General features: G+C 45.8%; 2 protein-coding genes across 4 annotated transcripts in view; one reads left to right on the top strand and one right to left on the bottom strand.

Moving 5' to 3' along the window:
- Positions 1–339: 339 nt before the first annotated feature.
- Positions 340–4,890, bottom strand: ERAL1 (Era like 12S mitochondrial rRNA chaperone 1). Of its 2 annotated transcripts, none has more exons than XM_061390559.1 (10): positions 4,568–4,890; positions 3,029–3,156; positions 2,833–2,910; positions 2,370–2,416; positions 2,147–2,208; positions 1,863–1,975; positions 1,527–1,775; positions 1,250–1,399; positions 1,060–1,140; positions 340–950 (listed from the first exon to the last, which is right to left on the bottom strand). In XM_061390559.1, exons 1-10 carry the CDS (start codon positions 4,848–4,850, stop codon positions 831–833), a joined length of 1,311 nt encoding a protein of 436 aa, XP_061246543.1. In that variant the 5' UTR covers positions 4,851–4,890; the 3' UTR covers positions 340–830. The 2 variants fall into 2 exon arrangements, with proteins under 2 accessions (XP_061246543.1, XP_061246542.1); XM_061390558.1 differs by having other exon boundaries at positions 340–953; positions 4,568–4,889.
- Positions 4,891–10,152: 5,262 nt separating this feature from the next.
- Positions 10,153–18,373, top strand: part of FAM222B (family with sequence similarity 222 member B) — a 54,959-nt gene continuing 46,738 nt past the window's right edge. For both annotated transcript variants that reach the window (XM_061390545.1, XM_061390543.1), the window contains exon 1: positions 10,153–10,280. The gene's annotated coding sequence lies outside the window, so the exon portion shown is untranslated. The remainder of the gene's footprint in view (positions 10,281–18,373) is intronic.

Raw genomic sequence — 18,373 nt, 5'->3', positions numbered from 1 at the left:
CTACAGTATAGATGATGTACTAGTCCGGGTGCTCCCAGCTCTGGAGCCAGCGGAGGAGGCCAGGGGTTGCTGTTAAGCCCACCATGCTCACTGCTCTGCCTATCACAGCCTGCCGACCGCCAGGGCACTTGGGGTGGCGAGGAAACCGTTACCATTACTGAGTTTAGTAATGGTAACGGTTCTCTTGCTGCACCCAGAAAACGTGCCAAGAAGATTGTTCGGATCCCTGGAGCAGACTACCAAAGGGAGGGAAGCTCCAGCTCAGACCATGGTGTGGGGGTGAGGGAATGAGTGAGTTTTCTCTTTCCTGTTCTAAAGAAATAAAGATGAGAACCAGAATGTTTGTCTTTGAACTTTATTCGCATTTGAGATTGGAGATGGGGTGGGGTGGGAGGGATCAAGGACATGAGGAGTAGATGAGGGGCACTATCTCACTCAGGACACATGGGTCCTTACACAACTGCCAAGTGGACGAACTGAGTGCGGAGGGGAAAGGTCTCCTCTTTGCTGACAACTGGCAACTCAGAGACTCTGGGCCCAAAGCCAGTGGGAAGCAGTGCTCTGCACCAAAGGGCCAGCTTCTAAGACCCAAGTAGCTATAGCCCCAAGCAGAGGAACCACCTGGGAACCCAGCTAAAGCAGGTTGAAGGAGGAAGGCTCCAGCAGGAAGGCATGACTCGGCAGATGTGGTGCAGACTCAGCCAGGCCAGCCAGCAGTCAGTCAGCCTATTGGTGTCCATGCCTGGCCCCAGGCCCTGCAGGCAGTTCTGGTTAGTGGCTCCCGCCAGCAGCTTGGGCGGGGACGTCTTGGAAAAGACAGCGGAGGGTGGTCACTTGAGGAGTTTCACAGACAGGCGGAGCTGAACTTCACAGAGGAAGATGTTCATGAGGTCTCGGCCCACCTCCTGTGCGATCTGAGCGATTAGGTACCCCTTCGGACCGATCAGGATCTTCTGAGGGTGGGGTCAAAAAGAGGGCCGTTAGCTGGCTGTCAGGCAGTCGGGAAGAACCTCTGCCTAACAGAGTCCTGGTCCCTCCTCCAAGCCCAGCCCTGCTCACCATGTGAGATTCTTTGGACACCAGAAGCTTCTGCTCGATCACCAGCTCCCCACTTGGCCCTTCATCCCAGACCACCGTTTTCTGCACAAGGAGACATCGTGACTGGTCAGGCAGGTCCCCTAGCCCTGCTCTTGGGGACCTAGCTGCCCTGCTCCAGGTGGAGCCCCCGGATCCCTCACTGTGCCCACACCTGCTGTACGTTGTAGGGCACCTCCTCGGGCAGGTACTCCAAGAGCTTCTCTCGGATCATGTTGGCACAGATTTCCTCAGGTGTCTGGCTGGTGAGGACCTCACTGTGGAACTCCCAGGGCCCTGGCCGGGCCTGTGCCAGGAGGTATTGCTATGGGCAGAGAGGGAAGAAGTCAGTGTATCAGTCCCAAGCAGGACTTCCCTCTCACTCTCACTTCCAGGAGGAACTCTTGAGGCTTGTCTTCACCTGCTGCACACCAAGAGCCAGGCTAACTGACCTTCAGTGTTTTTACATCCTCCTGGCTTAGGGCTGACAACATGAAGATCTCCTGGAAGTGGGGCCAGCCCATCTGCTGAGGGTCTCTCACAGGCTGTGGGTTTGGGCCCTGAGCTGCTGGGCTAGGGCAGTGGGTGTCTGGCCGTGAGCGCAAGGCCTGCTTCGTTTTGAGCTTCTTGCCGTTGACTACACCTTCAGTGAGGGCGGCTGTGAGCTCTAGGAGAACGGACTTCTGCTTCAGGCAATCAACCTGGGGGTGGGCGATGGGCAGAAGACTGTGGTCAGTGAAGGTCAGTCTCCTCGAAGGAGACCCCTTCCTCAGGTAGGTGGGGCTCACCTTGTTCATGACAAGGATGCTGGGGACTTGGGAGAACTGGGTCAAGCACCGGAGCACCTGGGGACTGAGCTGGTTCCGAGTCCACTTGTCCGAGACATCCACAAGTACCACAACTGGCAGTCGGCAGCGTATGAAGGAGGACAGGGTTATGATCACTCTTTCCCCCACCCGCAGAAAAAACTTCCAGGGTATGGCATCTGGCCAACCCCCAACCCCCCAAACTACCAGGAATGACAGGCCATGACCATGAAAACTGGGCCTCAGATTCCTAGCCTGAGCCTAACCCAGGTCAGCAGATTCCATGCTCTTCCACGGATCTTCCAACAAAGAGAGCTCCAGATGGTGCCTAAGGGACAGACACACATAGGTCAGGAAGGTCTGGTGAGTGATGCATTCCTGAGGAGGGGTGGGGTGTGACAGGGGGTTTTCCAGCCCCTAGGATGGAATCGCCCCACTCTCTGTTCAACACCTTTCCCCCCAACGACTCCCTGTTCCCCCAGCTGTTACCTTTTCTGTTTAGCAGGGCTGATGAGGCCAGGTGTGTCAAGTAGGATCTAAAATCAGGAAAGAGATGCCCAGGTCCCCAACCCCAGGAGGAAAGATTATGACTGGGGAGTGAAAAGCCACCCACCCTTGATGTCAGGAGCCTGCCCCCACTTCTTGGCTGAGCTGACTTTAGATTTTTATCCTCCAGCTGTTTTACTTCTGTCAATACACAGGATCCAGGAGGAGGAGGACAACTGTGAATATATGGAATATTAGGAAGCAGTAAAGAGGCAATGAGACCTCTGTGACTAGATACCAGAGGGGTAAGGCAAGAGAGAGAACTGCTCCAGGTCTAAAGGAAGAGCACCCCCTTCCCTAAGAAAAGTGGATCTAAACATCATTTTCGAAGGGTCCAATCGTTAAGGGAGACTGTCTTAGCTTCACCCTCTGTCCTGTTTGCTGGACATCCATTGCAAGTACCCACCACCTGGGTCTCTTTCTCTGTGATGACCCCCAGAGCTTGACTGCGAGTGGTGTGCACTTTCTTGGAGACAGGGAACACCTGCCAGGAAGAAAGAAATCCCAAGTGAGGTCCTGGATCCCTCTGGAACAATCCACAAAGGCACAGTAAGAAGTGAGAAATGAAAAGGGGAGAGGGAAGGGTCAAGGATGCAACATACTTTTCGGCCCAGCAGCTGGTTGGAGAGTGTAGACTTTCCTGCATTTGGGGCACCCAGGAGGACCACTCGTAGGACTCGGGGGTTCTCAGGCATGTCGGGGCGATGGACCAAGAGGAGATCTTGCTCATCTGCATGAGGAGACAGGAGGGGAGTGAGAGGCAGTGCAATCTGGATCCTCTGTCAGGTACATAGCCCCGCTGCTGTTGCTGCTGCTGCTGCTGCTAAGTTGCTTCAGTCGTGTCCGACTCTGTGCAACCCCAGAGACGGCAGCCCACCAGGCTCCCCCATCCCTGGGATTTTCCAGGCAAGAACACTGGAGTGGGTTGCCATTTCCTTCTTCAGTGCATGAAAGTGAACACTGAAAGTGAAGTCGCTCAGTCGTGTCCAACTCCTCTCGACTCTATGGACTGCAGCCTACCAGGCTCCTCTGTCCATGGGATTTTCCAGGCAAGAGTACTGGAGTGGGGTGCCATTGCCTTCTCCGGTACATAGCCCTACCTGTCCACAAAAAGAGTATGGATAAGAGATTAGTGCACCAGGTTGAAGTCGAGACCTGGCTTTGAGATTTTGTTTGCCCATTAGTTTGTTTATATGCCTTTATCAAATTTTCTCATTTTGTCATATGTAAAACAAATGGTATCAATGGTACTCAGTTACTGTATAACCTTCTTTTGACAACTGACAGTTGTGTAAAACATCTCAGTACAACGCCTTGCACTCAATAACCTTGTGGAATCATATTGTGTGCCCAGTAAATGTATGCACATGTGTTAAAGTATCACCATACCAGATAAAGCCAGAAATTCCCTCAGCTGTCTCACCCTACAAAGGGTACTATGAAGGCTCTCCAAGTCTTTCAGTATTCGCTCCTATGACACTGCATCGCAATGACCAGTTTTTGTGTTCAGCCTCTAGTCTATGCTACTTGAAGAAAAGAGAGTGCTATTCATAGTTGACCATTAAACAACATGGGTTTGAACTGGGCTGGTCCACTTACACACAGGATTCCGCCCTCCCCATCCCCCCATTAAATGTTGGTTTCTGTACTTGGTTGAATCCTTGGATCTGGAATTGTGGGTATGTAAGGAACTGCACTTATGGAGGGCCAATAATACGTTATACAAGGACTTTCGATTGCGCGGGTTCAGCATTTTTAATATCTCTGCCCCCAGTTGTTCAAGGACCAACTGTAACTCCGTGTCTTGGTAAGTAGATGGGGCATTTTGGGGTCGAGTTTGCGCCCCACGTTGGGAGAGAGAGCCACAACTCTGCCATCCTGTGGCCCTTTAATTTCCTGCTCTTTGTGGGCGTCGCTGGTTGGGAATAGATCGGTTCCTTCTACCTCGAAAACTCTTAGAACCTAGTATTTCTTTCCTGTGAGATCCTTCACTGCTCGCCTCTATCTCTCGGGTCCTCAAGATCGTCTTCTACAATATAGAGCCAAAGATGATAGCCCCAGAGACTGAGGGGTTTCCTTAACACGGGACTTGCAGTGCTAAAGCCGTGACAGTCGCGGACAAATTTATCTGCATTCTTTACCTCTGTGCACGGACACGGCGGGGACGCGAAAAGGCAACGAGTTGTCTGGCTGAGAGAGTCCGAGGAAGCAATCCAGGGCTGAGTTCTGGCCGTTAGGGCGTGAAGCCGAAGCCAGGCGGGGACCAGAGAAGGCCGGGCCCGCTACACAGGAAACGCACCTCTGCTGAAAACCCAAGAGAGAGGGGAGCCGGGTCATCCATTCCCTCGCAGCATCAGGACCTGCCTGCCAGAGCCCCGACACGGTTCGAAGGAGCACAGCCCCGCGCCAGCTGGAGGCAGCCATGGCAGACGCAAGGCACTCCGGGAACTGCTGGGAACGCACCTACGATTGGACAGCGCTGCGGAGAAGCGAGCGAGCGGGAGAGAGCTAGATCGGCCCAAACAGAGCGGAGGAGCATGGGACGTTGGAGGTGGGCTGGGGTTGGATCCTCTCTGGAGACGGCCCGAGGCTAAGAAAAGGGGGAAAAGTGTATTCAGAGTTGGTGTGAGCATCACAATCGTTTTGGACTCCGATACGCATCGTGTTTTATTCTTCTCCTGCCAAAGTTTTGTAAAAGGCCTGTCTAGCCCTTCCTCATGAAAGACTACATCTCCCACGAGGCCGAGCGGCAAAATCTTTCTCTTAGCTTCCGACTTCTGTAAGCAGGAGAAACTCGCGCAGCGTAGAAGTAATGATCCGGAGGCGTGGGACCTTGTACCGCTCCCGCTGAGGTTCTTTTTAGTCCTTTCCAGCCTGAGGCTTGCATGACCCCCACCCAGTGGCCCTCTGGTTTGGCCTAGCGTCCGCAGCGGCCTCTGGCAATCTGTGCCTTAGCTGTACGGGAGCCTCCTGTAAGGAGTGGTCTGTGGGTCTGTGGTCCCGATAAGCAGCAAACCCGGATTTCCCTCCTATAAACTTCGGCTACTACCTCCTCTCTGAGGCCATCCTTTTTGGAGAAAAACCAGAGGGTCTGGAAAAGGAGAAGAAGCTGCTTAGTCACCTATGATCTCCGGGATTATTTTAGCTGCCTAGGATCCTGATATACCTTGGCTGATTTGTGGCCCTAAGCCCTCTCTTCATCCTTTGACGCCTCAGTCAGACTTTTGGAATTGAGAGAGAAATGTCGCGAGGATTGGAGGTGTTGAGGATACAACAAAGAACAAAACGGACAAAAATCTCCAGCACGGGACTTGTATCCAGGGAGCTTCGTGTGTGAGTGTGTGTGTGTATGAGAGAGAGAGAGAGAAAGGGAGAAAGAGAGATAGAGAGATACCCGACCTGTGACCTGACAGGGTCGGTTTCAGTGGGATGGTTTGCGTGAAAGCCTAAACCGAGTGGATTTAAGAGAGAGAATGCTGCTGCTGCTGCTAAGTCGCTTCAGTCGTGTCCGACTCTGCGCGACCCCATAGACGGCAGCCCACCAGGCTCTCCCTTCCCTGGGATTCTCCAGGCAAGAATACTGGAGTGGGTTGCCATTTCCTTCTCCAATGCACGAAAGTGAAAGTGAAGTAGCTCAGTCGTGTCCGACTCTTAGCGAGCCCATGGACTACAGCCCGCCAGGCTCCTCCCTCCATGGGATTTTCCAGGCAAGAGTACTGGAGTGGGGTGCCATTGCCTTCTCCAAGAGAGAGTGAGGGGAGAGGAATTGAGGGTAGCCGGACAGCGACTTAGCAGCAGCAGCAGCAGGACCTTCCCAGATGGTGCTAGTAGTAAAGAACTTGCCTGCCAATGCAGAAGAAATAGGAGATTTGGGTTCAATCCCTGGGTCAGGAAGATCCCCAGGCAGAGGACATGGTAACTTACCCCAGTATTCTTGCCTGGAGAATCCCATGAACAGAGGAGCCTGGCAGGCTACAGTCCATGGGGTCGCAGAGTCAGACACAACTGAAGGGATTTACCACAGGGGAAACTTCCCAGAGGAGCAGAGCAAGAGAGAGTGGTAATAGAAGAGAGGGAAAGAGGGGTGGAGTTAAGAGAGGATTTACTTTTTTTTTTTTTTAAGATGGGAGGTTTTTGTTTGCTTATGGTAGCTACCTAGTAAAGAGGAAGAAATTGATCATATAGGACAGAGATGGGAGAATTGTTGGAGGATGGTAAGAACCAACTGGCCAGACTGCTGTTGTGGGAATGAAGGCTGAGTGTTCGATAAGCTCTAAGTGACACAGAATGACAGAGCCTTGGGCAGCCAAATGCACTGATGATTTGCAAATGGTGTCAGGCTCCAGCTTTCAGGTTGCCTTCTCTGTTTGTAGAAGAAATGGACTTTTTGGAACATGATATTCCGGATGTTCTTTGGGCATATGGGTGTCCAAAAAACAAGATGCTACTAAATACGAGACAGCCAACAATCAGAAAAATAGAAATAGTGTTTCATGAAATGGTATGAAATACCATTTCAACTGCAATTAAAATGAAGGGGAATTTCAGGTTAAACAGTAGTTGAAGAACTTAGCTACGTAAATGTAAAATCACCCAAGGAACACATACTAAGTGTCACAGTGATGGCAACAGATAACACGGGAAGAATCTCAGGAATAACATAAAAAATTAGGGGAAATGAGTTAAAAAAAAACAAACAACCACCTTCCCTGACCCATCAAGTCGTTTTCTAATAGGTGTCATTTTATCCTTCTCACTAAAATAGTGCAGTGAAGATGGTGGAGAGAAGCAGATGGATTCCAGAGATCTAAGGAGATAGAATTTGAAGGAGATGGAGCTTAAAACCTTCTAAGGGACTCCAATTACAGCTAGATAAATCCAAATCCTTGCATGCATCTAGCTCTGCTTACTTCTACTCCCAAGCTAGTTTGCATCAGGCAAACTAGCTTTCTTTCCATCTCTTGATTATACCAAGCTCATTTCTGCCTCAGGGCCTTTATACCTGCTGTTCCTGCCTCCTATGTTTTAGATTTGGCTTCTGCTTCCCATTCAGGTTTCAGCTAAAATGTCACTTTCTCAGACAGGCTTTTCTTCACAGCATTTACCACTCCTGCAATGATTCTGATGCAGTGTCTGGAATGCTATGAGACTGCTCAGGGCTCTTCAGGGTCTTACCTATCTCCTGATGGCCCCAATCTAACCAAGTAACTTCCTTGCTTCAGTGCCTTCATGAAAAAGTATAAACCAGTTAATGTGGCTCCAGCTTACTTTTCCAGTCTCATCTCTTTTACTCTTCTTTTTGAGTTCGACTGAATTTTTTTTAGTCCCCCAATTGCATGGTATTCTCTCTCGCTTCCAGGTCTTTCCATAGGCTGTTCCTTCCATGATAGGTTACATTTTCTTATAGGATCCTTTATCCTCCTATGACAAAGCAGTTAACAATACACTGATTGAGCACACAGATAACTGAGCCAGACAGCTTGGCTCTGGTTCTCAGCCCCATTATTCACTGTGTGGCCCAGGGCAAGTAACTTCTCTTTACTGCAGTTTCTTCATCTATAAAACAGACATAATGATTACTGTTATGTTATAAAAGAGGGTTGTTACAATTAAGAGTACTTATATGTGTAAAGTGGGCTTTTCTGGTGCCTCAGATGGTAAAGAATCTGCCTGTCTGCAATGCAAACCACCAGAGTTTGATCCCTAGGTCAGGAAGATCTCCTGGAGGAGGGAATGGCTACCCACTCCAATATTCTTGCCTGAAGAATTCCATGGACAGAGGAGCCTGACGGGCTATACAGTACACGGGGTTGCAAAGAGTCAGACACAACTGAGCAACTTTCACACACACACATATGTGTAAAGTGTTTACTCAGAACAGTGCTAGGCACATTGTAAATGCTGTGTGCCTGCTCCTATTATATGTCCTCTACTAGACTATAAGTTCTATGAGGACAAAGAATATGTATAATTTGTGTGTGTGTATGTGTATATATATATATATATATATATATATATATATGTCACTACTGTGTCTCCTGCACCTAGAACAGTGTCTGGCACATTGTTCAATGAGTGAATAAATTATATCTTTCTTTGGATTGGTGCTCCCTTGCTGGTGTCAACACAGTTGGAACAGTATCAGATATTATTATACATCTTCTTATATCCAGTGTTAGTGGGAAAGGGAAACAGACTTTCCCAGAAGGAACTCTGTGCATTTTTGACTCTGACTGGGTTACATGCCCATCCATGAAACAACCATTCAAACTTAAGGAATGTTATGAGCTGAATGACTTGGGATTGAGCTTATGTGCTCATCCACATGGTCTGAAAATGGAGTAGGGGTGATTCTTTGAATGATTATCATGAGATATAGTGAGTGAATGCTTGGCAGACAAAAAACAAATCACAATTCTGCCCTGGGTAAGAAATTTAAATAGGGAAATGGTTCCAGAGATCCTTACAGTTCAAATATAAGAAGATATGTCATCTCCATACAGATTGCAGCAGGCCTTCCCTGGGACTGCATGTGGTGGGGGAGTTAAGGCACAGTTCCCAGAAGTTTCAGGGTAAGCTATGGCTTTCTTTTTAGTCATCCATTCATCAGGACATAGTGTCGATATTGATTCTTCTTCCTTTCTGACTCTGCAATTCCCCTCTGGTGCCAAATGTGCTCTCATTCCAAAGGATAATACTTTTGCAAGTAATAACTCTTGGTCTCTATCCCTCCAGACTCTGAATTGTAGAGAGGAGACAGGGCTAGAGGAGGAAGGAAGAGTCATGGTGATAAGAAGAGTTTAGTCCTGTATCTCCTCTTCCCTCTGACTGCAGTGCATTGGCTGCAGCTTTCAAGTTTGTATTGTTGAGGGGAATTCCCTGGATTCCCAGTGGTTAGGACTCCCCACTTTCACTGCCCAGGATCCTGGTGCCATCCCTGGTTGGGGAAGTAAGATCCCACAAGCCATGAGATATGCACCCCCCCCCCCAAAAAAAAAAAAGTTTGCATTGTTGAATTCCTGGGACTGAATTGAGCCTAGTCTCTTGTTGGGTTATGCTAAGGCAAGGGTCTAGGTGGTGGTCTAGGGGCTGATAGCTGGTTTTCCTTGGGCTAAAGGCCTAGTTTTTACCAATTTGCAAGAGTCAGACTCCACAATAAGAGTTGGAAAGTAGGGAACTATTAACCTGATAAGCCCCTTGATGGCACATATGAGATGCCCGGAGCGTTTTCATCCCATAAACTGTATGTGCTTGATAAACAGACTGAACTTAGCCGTGTCCCTGTGCATTAGAGGTGTAGTCATCTCCCTGACAAAATCCCCAGGGCTTCTGAGCACTTGAGTATTCAGGAATGTCAAAGTTACCTCTTACACAGTTACCCCTCAATGCATTTTAGATGTGATCGTATTCTTGAAAGAAACCTAAACTTATTATCAGCGGTCATCTCAGAGCATTCAATCCTTTAAGTGTAAGCGGGATCCAGAATCCTGGAAGTACGATTAAGTCTACGGCCCCTATGGGCACCGCGTTTAGTAACCCACGCTACCTTCCAGAAGCCTGAGACCCTGGGGCAGCCACCAGAGCCTCTAAGCTAAGTCCTCGAAGCCAGCGGCCATGTCCACCTGAGACCCAGGGGTCCAGGGCATCAGGCACTGAGGCAGACGCCCCCGGTGTGGGTTGCGCAGGCGCGGACGGCCCGAGAGGGCCCCGGCGCTCCAGGTTGCGCAGGCGCAGGAGCGGCTCCCGGCAAGTCCCGACGGCGGCGGCGGTGACTGAGGGGCCGGGGCGTGTAGCAGCGGTGGCGGCGGCGGGCGGCAACGGAGCAGCCATGAGGGCCGGGCCCAGTCACCGACAGTGAGTGGTGGTGGGAGCAGGGTGGGAGACAGGAGGGAGAGGTGGAGGGGTACTCCTGGTGGAGGGATACTTCGACTTGGGGGGTGGGGGTGGGCTCTGCCTGTCGGAGGCGAAGGGGCGTGGGGGAGGGACAGTTTGAGGTGATGATGGGAGGATTCGGGGCACTGTGGTCAGCTCGCCAGCGCCAGGGCTGGACGGCTTCGGGGAGGTCGGGAGGTGCGCGCTGCAGACTGAAGGAGCCCACCGCAGGGGCAGTGTCCCGCGCTCCCCCGTGTGTCATCGTCCCTTCCCCCAGAAGCTTTCGGTCGCCTCTCCCTTTCCGCTTCTTTCAGAGAATGATCTCGGGGGGGGGGGGGGGGAAGGGTAGTGGAGGATGAAAGCCCTGCTGGAGCTGAAGAAGACAACTCTGGTCCAGGCGGGGAAGAGCCGGTCGTCCGGAGTAATAGGCTACTCTGGGTAGAGGATGGGGGTCTTTTAAAGCTGGGAGGGGTCTAGGGAAAAGAGCTAGGAGCTTAGCGTCCGACTGGTTCGAATCCACGTCCATCGCTGGATAAAGCTGATAGATAACCTTGGGCAGGTCCCACTTAACCTTTCTGAACCTTCGGAAGATGTAATGTGTTTCATCTTGTAAGCATCACGTATATGATTGAGTTCGTTTATAAAAACTGTAAATTGTGAGTACTGTGTCGAGGTTGCTGTATCACCAGCAGTATCACTGGATTTTAGATTTTACCGTTATTAATGGAATGACTGATTTCTTTGTCAAGGCGAAGCATGTTGTTTGTAAAAGCAATCGGCACAGACGTGTTTTCTTTATCGGCTCAGCAGATCCTGTGCAGAAATACCAGTTTGTTCTGTGATGTGACACATTAGCCATCAGACAGACTTGTGTAGGAAAAATGCCATACTTTCAGGCATTTTTTTTTTTTTTTAACAAATGGTATGTAGCTCCTCACCCAAGAGGGAGGCAATAGAGAATGAAAGGCCAGTCTGTTAAATGCTTTATGAACACAGCCTATTCGGTTCCCTTGTAGCATAGTTGGTACTAACCTGCTTTATTATGAGTTGAAAAAAAAAAAAAAATAGTTTGAGACAAACTGGGAGGGGTGCACAGTGAGGGATGTGCAAATACATTTTGTTTTGTTTTCCCAGTTTGTTATTTTTTTAATTGTAAAAAAGTTTTTCTTTGCAAGAGTCTCTGGTTTCCCCAAGGCGCTGTGTCTATTTTGGAGGTCAGATAGCATATAGCCGCTTTTAGGCTCCACTTTTTGTTACCCTGCTTGTGGAAACCTCCAGGGTGGAATGACTCTCAGAGAAAGACAGAAGCAGCTGTGCAAAAGCCTGAGAGGTGGCTGGTTTGTTTCTAAGGGGCCGAAGGAGCACTCCTGAGGCTTTGTCGTTGTTCTCGTTGTTTAGGGTAGACAAAGCAGAGGACAGAGTTAAACTGTGTACTTGGAGAGAGAGAAAATGGCTTTCTAGTCACAGCTTTTGAAAAAGAGGTGAAACTCCTTTCAAAAGGACGGAAAGAGATGATGCTTCAGCTCTGCCAGCTCTGAGGATGGAGAGCTTGAAATGGCAAGGTCTTTTGGAAATTAGTGAGTGATTTATCTTTCATCTGACCAAAGGTAAGGAGTAGCTGTATTAGATCCTTGAAGGTTCACAGATAAGGAGAATGAATTATTTTATAGGAAGGGGGAAATGAACCCTCATTGCCTTTAACTTCTCAGTCTGGTCAAATGTGTTTTACTTCTCTTTCTTGGAAATACACAGTAATAGATCATTTTAAACTTTTTGCTCTAGTTGCTTGGCCTTTCCAATAAATTCTCTGTCCATAATAGAGGATAGTTTCTTTTTCTTATTTAGAGGATAGTTTAAAAAGAAAGTGTTACTGTTGTCATAGGTCATTTACAGGATTCAAATTCATTCTTTGTCTATCACATGGAAGATGAAGTAGAGGTGTAAAAATGTTAGAACTAACCATCTTATTTCTAATAGTTGGACGTTTGTTTTTAATTTTGATGATGCATTTTCCCCTCTATTGGAAATTTCCATCAGTTCAGACAAGTCCATAAATGCCATCCCTATTACGTTAAAATGATAGAGGTTTGTTCAGCTGTGATGAGAATTTCCTGTCCTCTCCTTCTATTCTCTTTCCTGTTTGTGGTTCCTTTTATGTAGTAGATTACTGTTACAGAACAGGGAGTCTTCCCCTGAGGGAGAGAAAGGGGATGGTCAGTGCCTTGATTGCCTGTTACAAGAGCTAAAATAAAAGGAATAAGGTTTACCAGCTCGTGTTCATTCTGATAAAATGAATCATTTTTCTTAAAAAAAAGCAAACATTTCATGCCTCGGGGGAACCCTTTTTAAAGCAGTCTATTTAAAAACAAAATTATGGTGTTTTTACCTCCCTCTCTTTTTCTTTTACTGAGAATATTTGCTTGCAAACAGAACCTTTGTTTCTTCAGATCCTTTCTGATCTTGCCGCCCATTCCTTAGCTGAAGTCTCTTTTGTGATATTTTTATAACCACTAATTAATAATAAGAGCAGAAGGATTTTTTTTTGTCATTTGTTTTGGTTCTTGATAGAGTGCTAACAACTTTAAAGGAATACTGTATGAGAAAATGTTTAAAAGGGAAAGTAAAGAGGATAGTGGATTTGTTTATTTTTTATTTACTCAGTTTTTAAATTGAAGTAGAGTTGATTTACAATGTTGTGAGAAAAGTGGGTTTAACTTAGTGAATCTGTAAGTTGATTGTGATGTTTGGAGGGTAAAGGATTCAAGAATGGACCTGTGGTTCAGAGGACCCTTTTGAAGAGCAGGGTTTGCTTACCAGTGTTTATTTATTTAGCACGGCTGTTGGCTTAGAGTACCTGCTTGTTAATATTTGCCGAAGGGAAAATAATAACAGTATGTAATCAGCAAACTTGGGTTCAAATCTTGTGCAACTTTGTGTATCTTTGAATAAGCTTACTCACGTATCTTTGCCTGTTTCCTCATCTATAAACCAAAGATAATTGTACTTACTTCATGAGGTTGTTGTGAAGGTTAAATGTGTTAATACATACAAAGTGTTTAGAATGGTACCTGACACTTAGTAAATGCTAAATGAATGTTAATTATTACTAGTGTTCGTTGGATATACTCACTCTTTGTGCCCAAATCACAGGTCAGAGTTGATGATGACCTAGCCCCTGCCCTCTGCTAGTTCACAGTCTAGTGAAGGAAACAGAACTATACAAAGTAATTATAATGGAATTCAATACCTTATTTCATCAAATCCACGGTGCCAGTGATTGTAAGTCTCACAGTTATTTTGCATACCACTAAGGAAGAAGAAATGCTACTAATGAGACTGGCATGCCGTCAGTTGCATCATGTTTTTTGGAGAAATGTGGTGGAAAAAAGCCTGTCTTAGAATTGATGGAAGGACTTCCCCGGTGGTCCAGTAGTTAAGACTGAGAACTTCCACTGCATGGGCTGCTGGTATGATTCCTGATCAGGGAACTAAGATCTTGAATGCTCATGGCCCCCCAAAAAAATGATGGAGTAAGAGTTGGTGGAAGGGCTGGATTCAGGTATTGTCAGTAAAGGCCTCTACTGCATCGAACCTGTTTGATAGGCCCTCACAGATGGACATGGACGACAGGACATTCCAATAGGACAGTGAGGTCTGCAAATGGGAAAGGGGAGGGCATTATTGATGTGTACCACCATATCAGGGCAACCAGCAGGAGGAAATGAGCTAAGACTTTGGCAGAGCAACATTGTCTAATGCAGCAGAGCAGGACAGGAAGCTTGGAACATTTTCAGAAGCGTCATGAGCCTAATTCTTGGATTTAAACTCCTAAAATATTACCACAACTCTAAATAGATGGTTCTGATACAGTAAACTGAGAAGTGAGAGTATGTGTGAGAAGTGAAATGGCAGGGGAAGGGCTGAAGCCTTACAGCTGACCAGAGAGGGGATAAGTGTGAAGTCGCTGTACTCTTGGTGTGAGGTGAGTGCTTTCTTGGCAGAGAAGTGTTTTTAATACCTATTCCTGTCTTTTCACTGCCTGTCAAGGTCTTGATTATGTCCCTTTTAGAGCTTTACAACTCAGGAGTGAAAAGAGTGAATACAACTTGAGAGGAAAAATGCTAAATTTTATTAAAGATAGATTTAATACAAGGAGAATAATAAATTACTCGATTTGATAGCTCAGTTACAAAATGTTGATTTGATTCAGCACTGGAGTGACTGTTTCATGGGAAAACATAGGTCATTTAAGGAGTGAGATAATATTTACTCAAGGGTTGGTGATTAAAAAAAAAAAATTAAGGGAATTCCCAGGTGGTCCAGTGGTTAGGACTCTGCACATCCACTGCAGGATTGCAGGGGACACAGGTTTGATCCCTGGTCAGGGAACTAAAATCCCACATGCTGTGCAGCATAGCCAAAATAATAATAGTAAAAGACTCACCCAGGAGAAAAGACTTTGGTACTAATTTTCTAGTGACTAACCCTGAAACAATTTGGGAAAAATATATAAAACCAAAAATACCATAAAGTATGAATTTCTGTAGTGTCTTTTTTTTTTTTCACCAGTAAGCCAAAACAACTCTTTAAATTTTTAGACTCTAGTCTCATTGAAAAATGTTGGTGATAATCCTCAGCAATCAGATTCAGCAAACATTGAAGTGCCTACTTTGTGTTAGGCGTTGTGGTAGATATTGGGAATTAAAATGTGAATGACGTGATCTGTGTTTTTAAGATGCTCACATTTTAATTGGAGACTGACAAATACATAGTTATGAAACGTACCAGTATAGTAAAGTGCTGTCATAGAGATCTCTACTAAGAGTAATAGGAGCCCTGGTTCTGCCTGGTGGTAGGAAAGGAAGGTTGGAGAAGGCTTCCTGGAGGAAGAATCGATCAGGTCTTGAGGAATGAATGCTATTTGGCTGCTTCAACAGAAAAGGATTGGAGAAGATAGTACTTCAAGCGCGGAGAGCAACTTGCACAAAGCTACGAGTCTATACTGGGAAGGCCAGTGGTTTAATGTGCGTAGGTCAAGGGGTACAAGGTAGGAGTGGAAGGAAGTGAGGTAAAAGATGGGTTGCAGCCCGATTATGGATGGTCTTATTGAGGGGTCTGAATTTTCTTTTGTAGGTGCTAGGCAGTCATGGGAGAGTTTAGATCACTATTTAGGAAAAGTAACACTGATGGATAAACAACTGGTTCCTACTGTATAGCACAGGAAACTATATTCAGTATCCTGTGATAAACCAGAATGGTAAAGAATATGAAAACGGATATCTCTATATTTCTCTCTATATATAGGTAACTGAATCACTTTGCTGTATAGCAGAAATTAACACAACATTGTAAATCAACTATACTTCAGTAAAATGAAAAGTATGGAAGTTAGATTTTTAAAAGGAGAAATTGGCTGCAGGGAGATGGTTATGAGACTGGTGTGATGGTCGTTTGAAAGATATTGAAGACCTCAGGTACTGGAATTGTAGACAGATTAAACAGCTTTTTAGGAGTCTGACTAGAAGGACCTTACTGACTTTCTGTTGAGGAAGGTGTCAGGGAGAAGTTGTCCAAGATGGATTTAAAATTACTTGCTTGGGCAACTAAGTGGATGGTCATGTCATTAACTGAGATAGGGAAGAGAGGAGTAAGAGGGTGTTCCCATTTGAGGGAAAATGAGTTCGATTTTGGTATGTTAGATTTGAGGTGTCTGGGAAATCCAGGAGCAAATGTCTAACAGGGTTTTGGATATTTGGATCTTGAGTTCAGTAGAAAGCGTTAGAATCTCTGTAGAATGGAGATGCAGACCTAGAAATCATTTAGGGTGTAAGTAACAGTTAAAGCCAGTGTAATGACCCTGAGTCTAAGGTCCAGTTGCTTAATGTGTTGATGATTCACATTGTCTGGAGAGATTGGCTAAATGAGAATGTGGCACTCGGTACTTTCTCAATAGTAGTTCATACTTATCTTTACGTTTTTTAATGCGTTATACACTTGGCTTAAATTATCAGCTTTTAGGTTGCAAAGAATAAAACACAAAACCTCTCATCTTAGTGAAAAAAAATGGTAGCATTTTTTCTTTTTTACCTCTTTATTATGGAAAAATTTAAATAAGTGCAAGAGTAGACAGAACATCATAAGAAACCCCTATCACCCTGCTACAGCTACAGTAAGTGTCAGCTCATGCCCAGCTTGTTCCATCTGTATAGCCTGTACCCACTAACCCACCTACATTATTTTTTTAAAATCCAGAATATCATAATCTCATGAATAAATATTTCAGTATGTAGCTTTAAAAGATAAGGACTAAAAAGAAATTCCACCAAAAATTAGCAAGCATTTCTTTTTTTTTGGCAAGCATTTCTTAGTAGCATCAGTTATCCAGTTAGTTTTCACATTTCCCCAGTTACCTCAGTAATTTTTCAACTGTTTGGAACAGTATCCAAATAGGTTCGTACAGAATGATTTTCATATATCTACTACTTACCGTTTAATTTATAGCTTTGCTCTCCATCTCTTCATGTATTCATTGAGATCTTTCCTATTTAAAAATGGACAGGGAGGCCTGGCGTGCTGCGATTCATGGGGTTGCAAAGAGTTGGACTCGACTGAGCGACTGAACTGAACTTGAATAGCCACACAGTTGCCTAAATAAAAAACTCTGGACTTGACCTTAGTTCTTTTCCTTCATCACTCGTATCTGGTTGATACGAGTCTGATTTTAACCTTTGAGGTCTCCTAAATCTACCTTTTTGTTCCCACACCTGTTGCCACAGTCTTGGATTAGACCATTTTCATTTCTCACTTGGACACTTGCAGTAACCTCTTAACTGGTCTGTATGTCTCAGGTCTTATCACCTTTCTGTCAGTCCACCACCCAGTCACAAGAGACTACTTATTCCCTTTCCCTTTAAGACCCTTCATTACCCACAGTGCCTCATACACAGCAGATGCTTGATTTCATTTTCCTTCCTCCTTTCTTCATCCTATTTTTGCTCAAAGGACACTTCTAAAACAAGCAGACAAACATAACCAATAATCTAGTGAATCTCCTAATTAATCTTTAGGATTTAGCTCATAGTTCATTTCTTCTGTGACGTCTTCCTAGTTTTCAAAGCAGAATTAATCATTCCTGCTTCTAGGCTGCTGTGATATTTTAGTATCCTGTTATCATTACACTTACTATTTAAATGTTTTGTTTCCTCAGTTGGATTGTGAGCTCTTTGTGGATACGGGTTATGTCTTTTTTAAAAAAGTATTTAATGTATTTGGCTGCACCTATTCTTGGTTATGGCAGCAGGATCTTTGCTCTTCATTGTGGCATGCAAAATCTTTAGTTGCAGCACGTGGAATCTAGGTCCCTAACCAGAGATTGAACCCAGGCCCCCTCTATTAGGAGCACGAGTGTTAAGCTACTGGACCCAGGTTAGGTCCAGGGAAGGTCCCAGGTTATGTCTTTTTTACCCTCTCCTAACAAGTAAGCTTGTCAAATTTATTGAGTTGATAGAATGTGTTGGGCACTAACCATACACTGGTGAACAAAGGCATACACTGCTCTTATGGAGCTGACATTCTAGGAGGGTAAACAGACAACCAACAGCCCCAAAAAAATCAGTTGCAGAGCATTAAAATAGAGTGATATATTAGAGGATGAATGGATAGCTACTTAAGATTGGGAGAATAGGGAATATGGAATGCCTCTCTGAAGGTATGGCATTTAAAACCCAGGAGGATATATACCAAGATTAGCAGATCAAACATTGCAGTGCAAAGCTAAAGAGGAATTAATTCTATATATTCAGTTCAGTTCAGTCGCTCAGTCGTGTCTGACTCTTTTCAACCCCATGGACTGCAGCACGCCAGGCCTCCCTGTCCATCACCATCTTCCGGAGTTTACTCAAACTCATGTCCATTGAGTCGGTGATGCCATCCAACCATCTCATCCTCTGTCATCCCCTTCTCCCGCCTTCAATCTTTCCCAGCCTCAGGGTCTTTTTAAGTGAGTCAGTTCTTCGCATCAGGTGGCCAGAGTATTGGAGTTTCAGCTTCAGCATTAGTCCTTCCAATGAATATTC

Source organism: Bos javanicus, chromosome 19 (genome assembly GCF_032452875.1).
Source record: "Bos javanicus breed banteng chromosome 19, ARS-OSU_banteng_1.0, whole genome shotgun sequence".
Classification (NCBI taxonomy): domain Eukaryota; kingdom Metazoa; phylum Chordata; class Mammalia; order Artiodactyla; family Bovidae; genus Bos; species Bos javanicus.
The sequence above is the reverse complement of the archived record's forward strand: the minus strand, read 5'-3'. Positions and strand labels throughout refer to the sequence as shown.

Bases quoted from the DNA above. Each gene is read 5' to 3' on its own strand.
- ERAL1 (XM_061390558.1), bottom strand. From the start codon at position 4,850: ATGGCTGCCTCCAGCTGGCGCGGGGCTGTGCTCCTTCGAACCGTGTCG. The intron at 3,157-4,567 runs GTAAAGAATGCA...CTCCTCATGCAG, and splicing joins CGCCGTGTCCGTGCACAGAG to ATGAGCAAGATCTCCTCTTG. The intron at 1,976-2,146 runs GTTAGGCTCAGG...GCCGACTGCCAG, and splicing joins CATGGAATCTGCTGACCTGG to TTGTGGTACTTGTGGATGTC.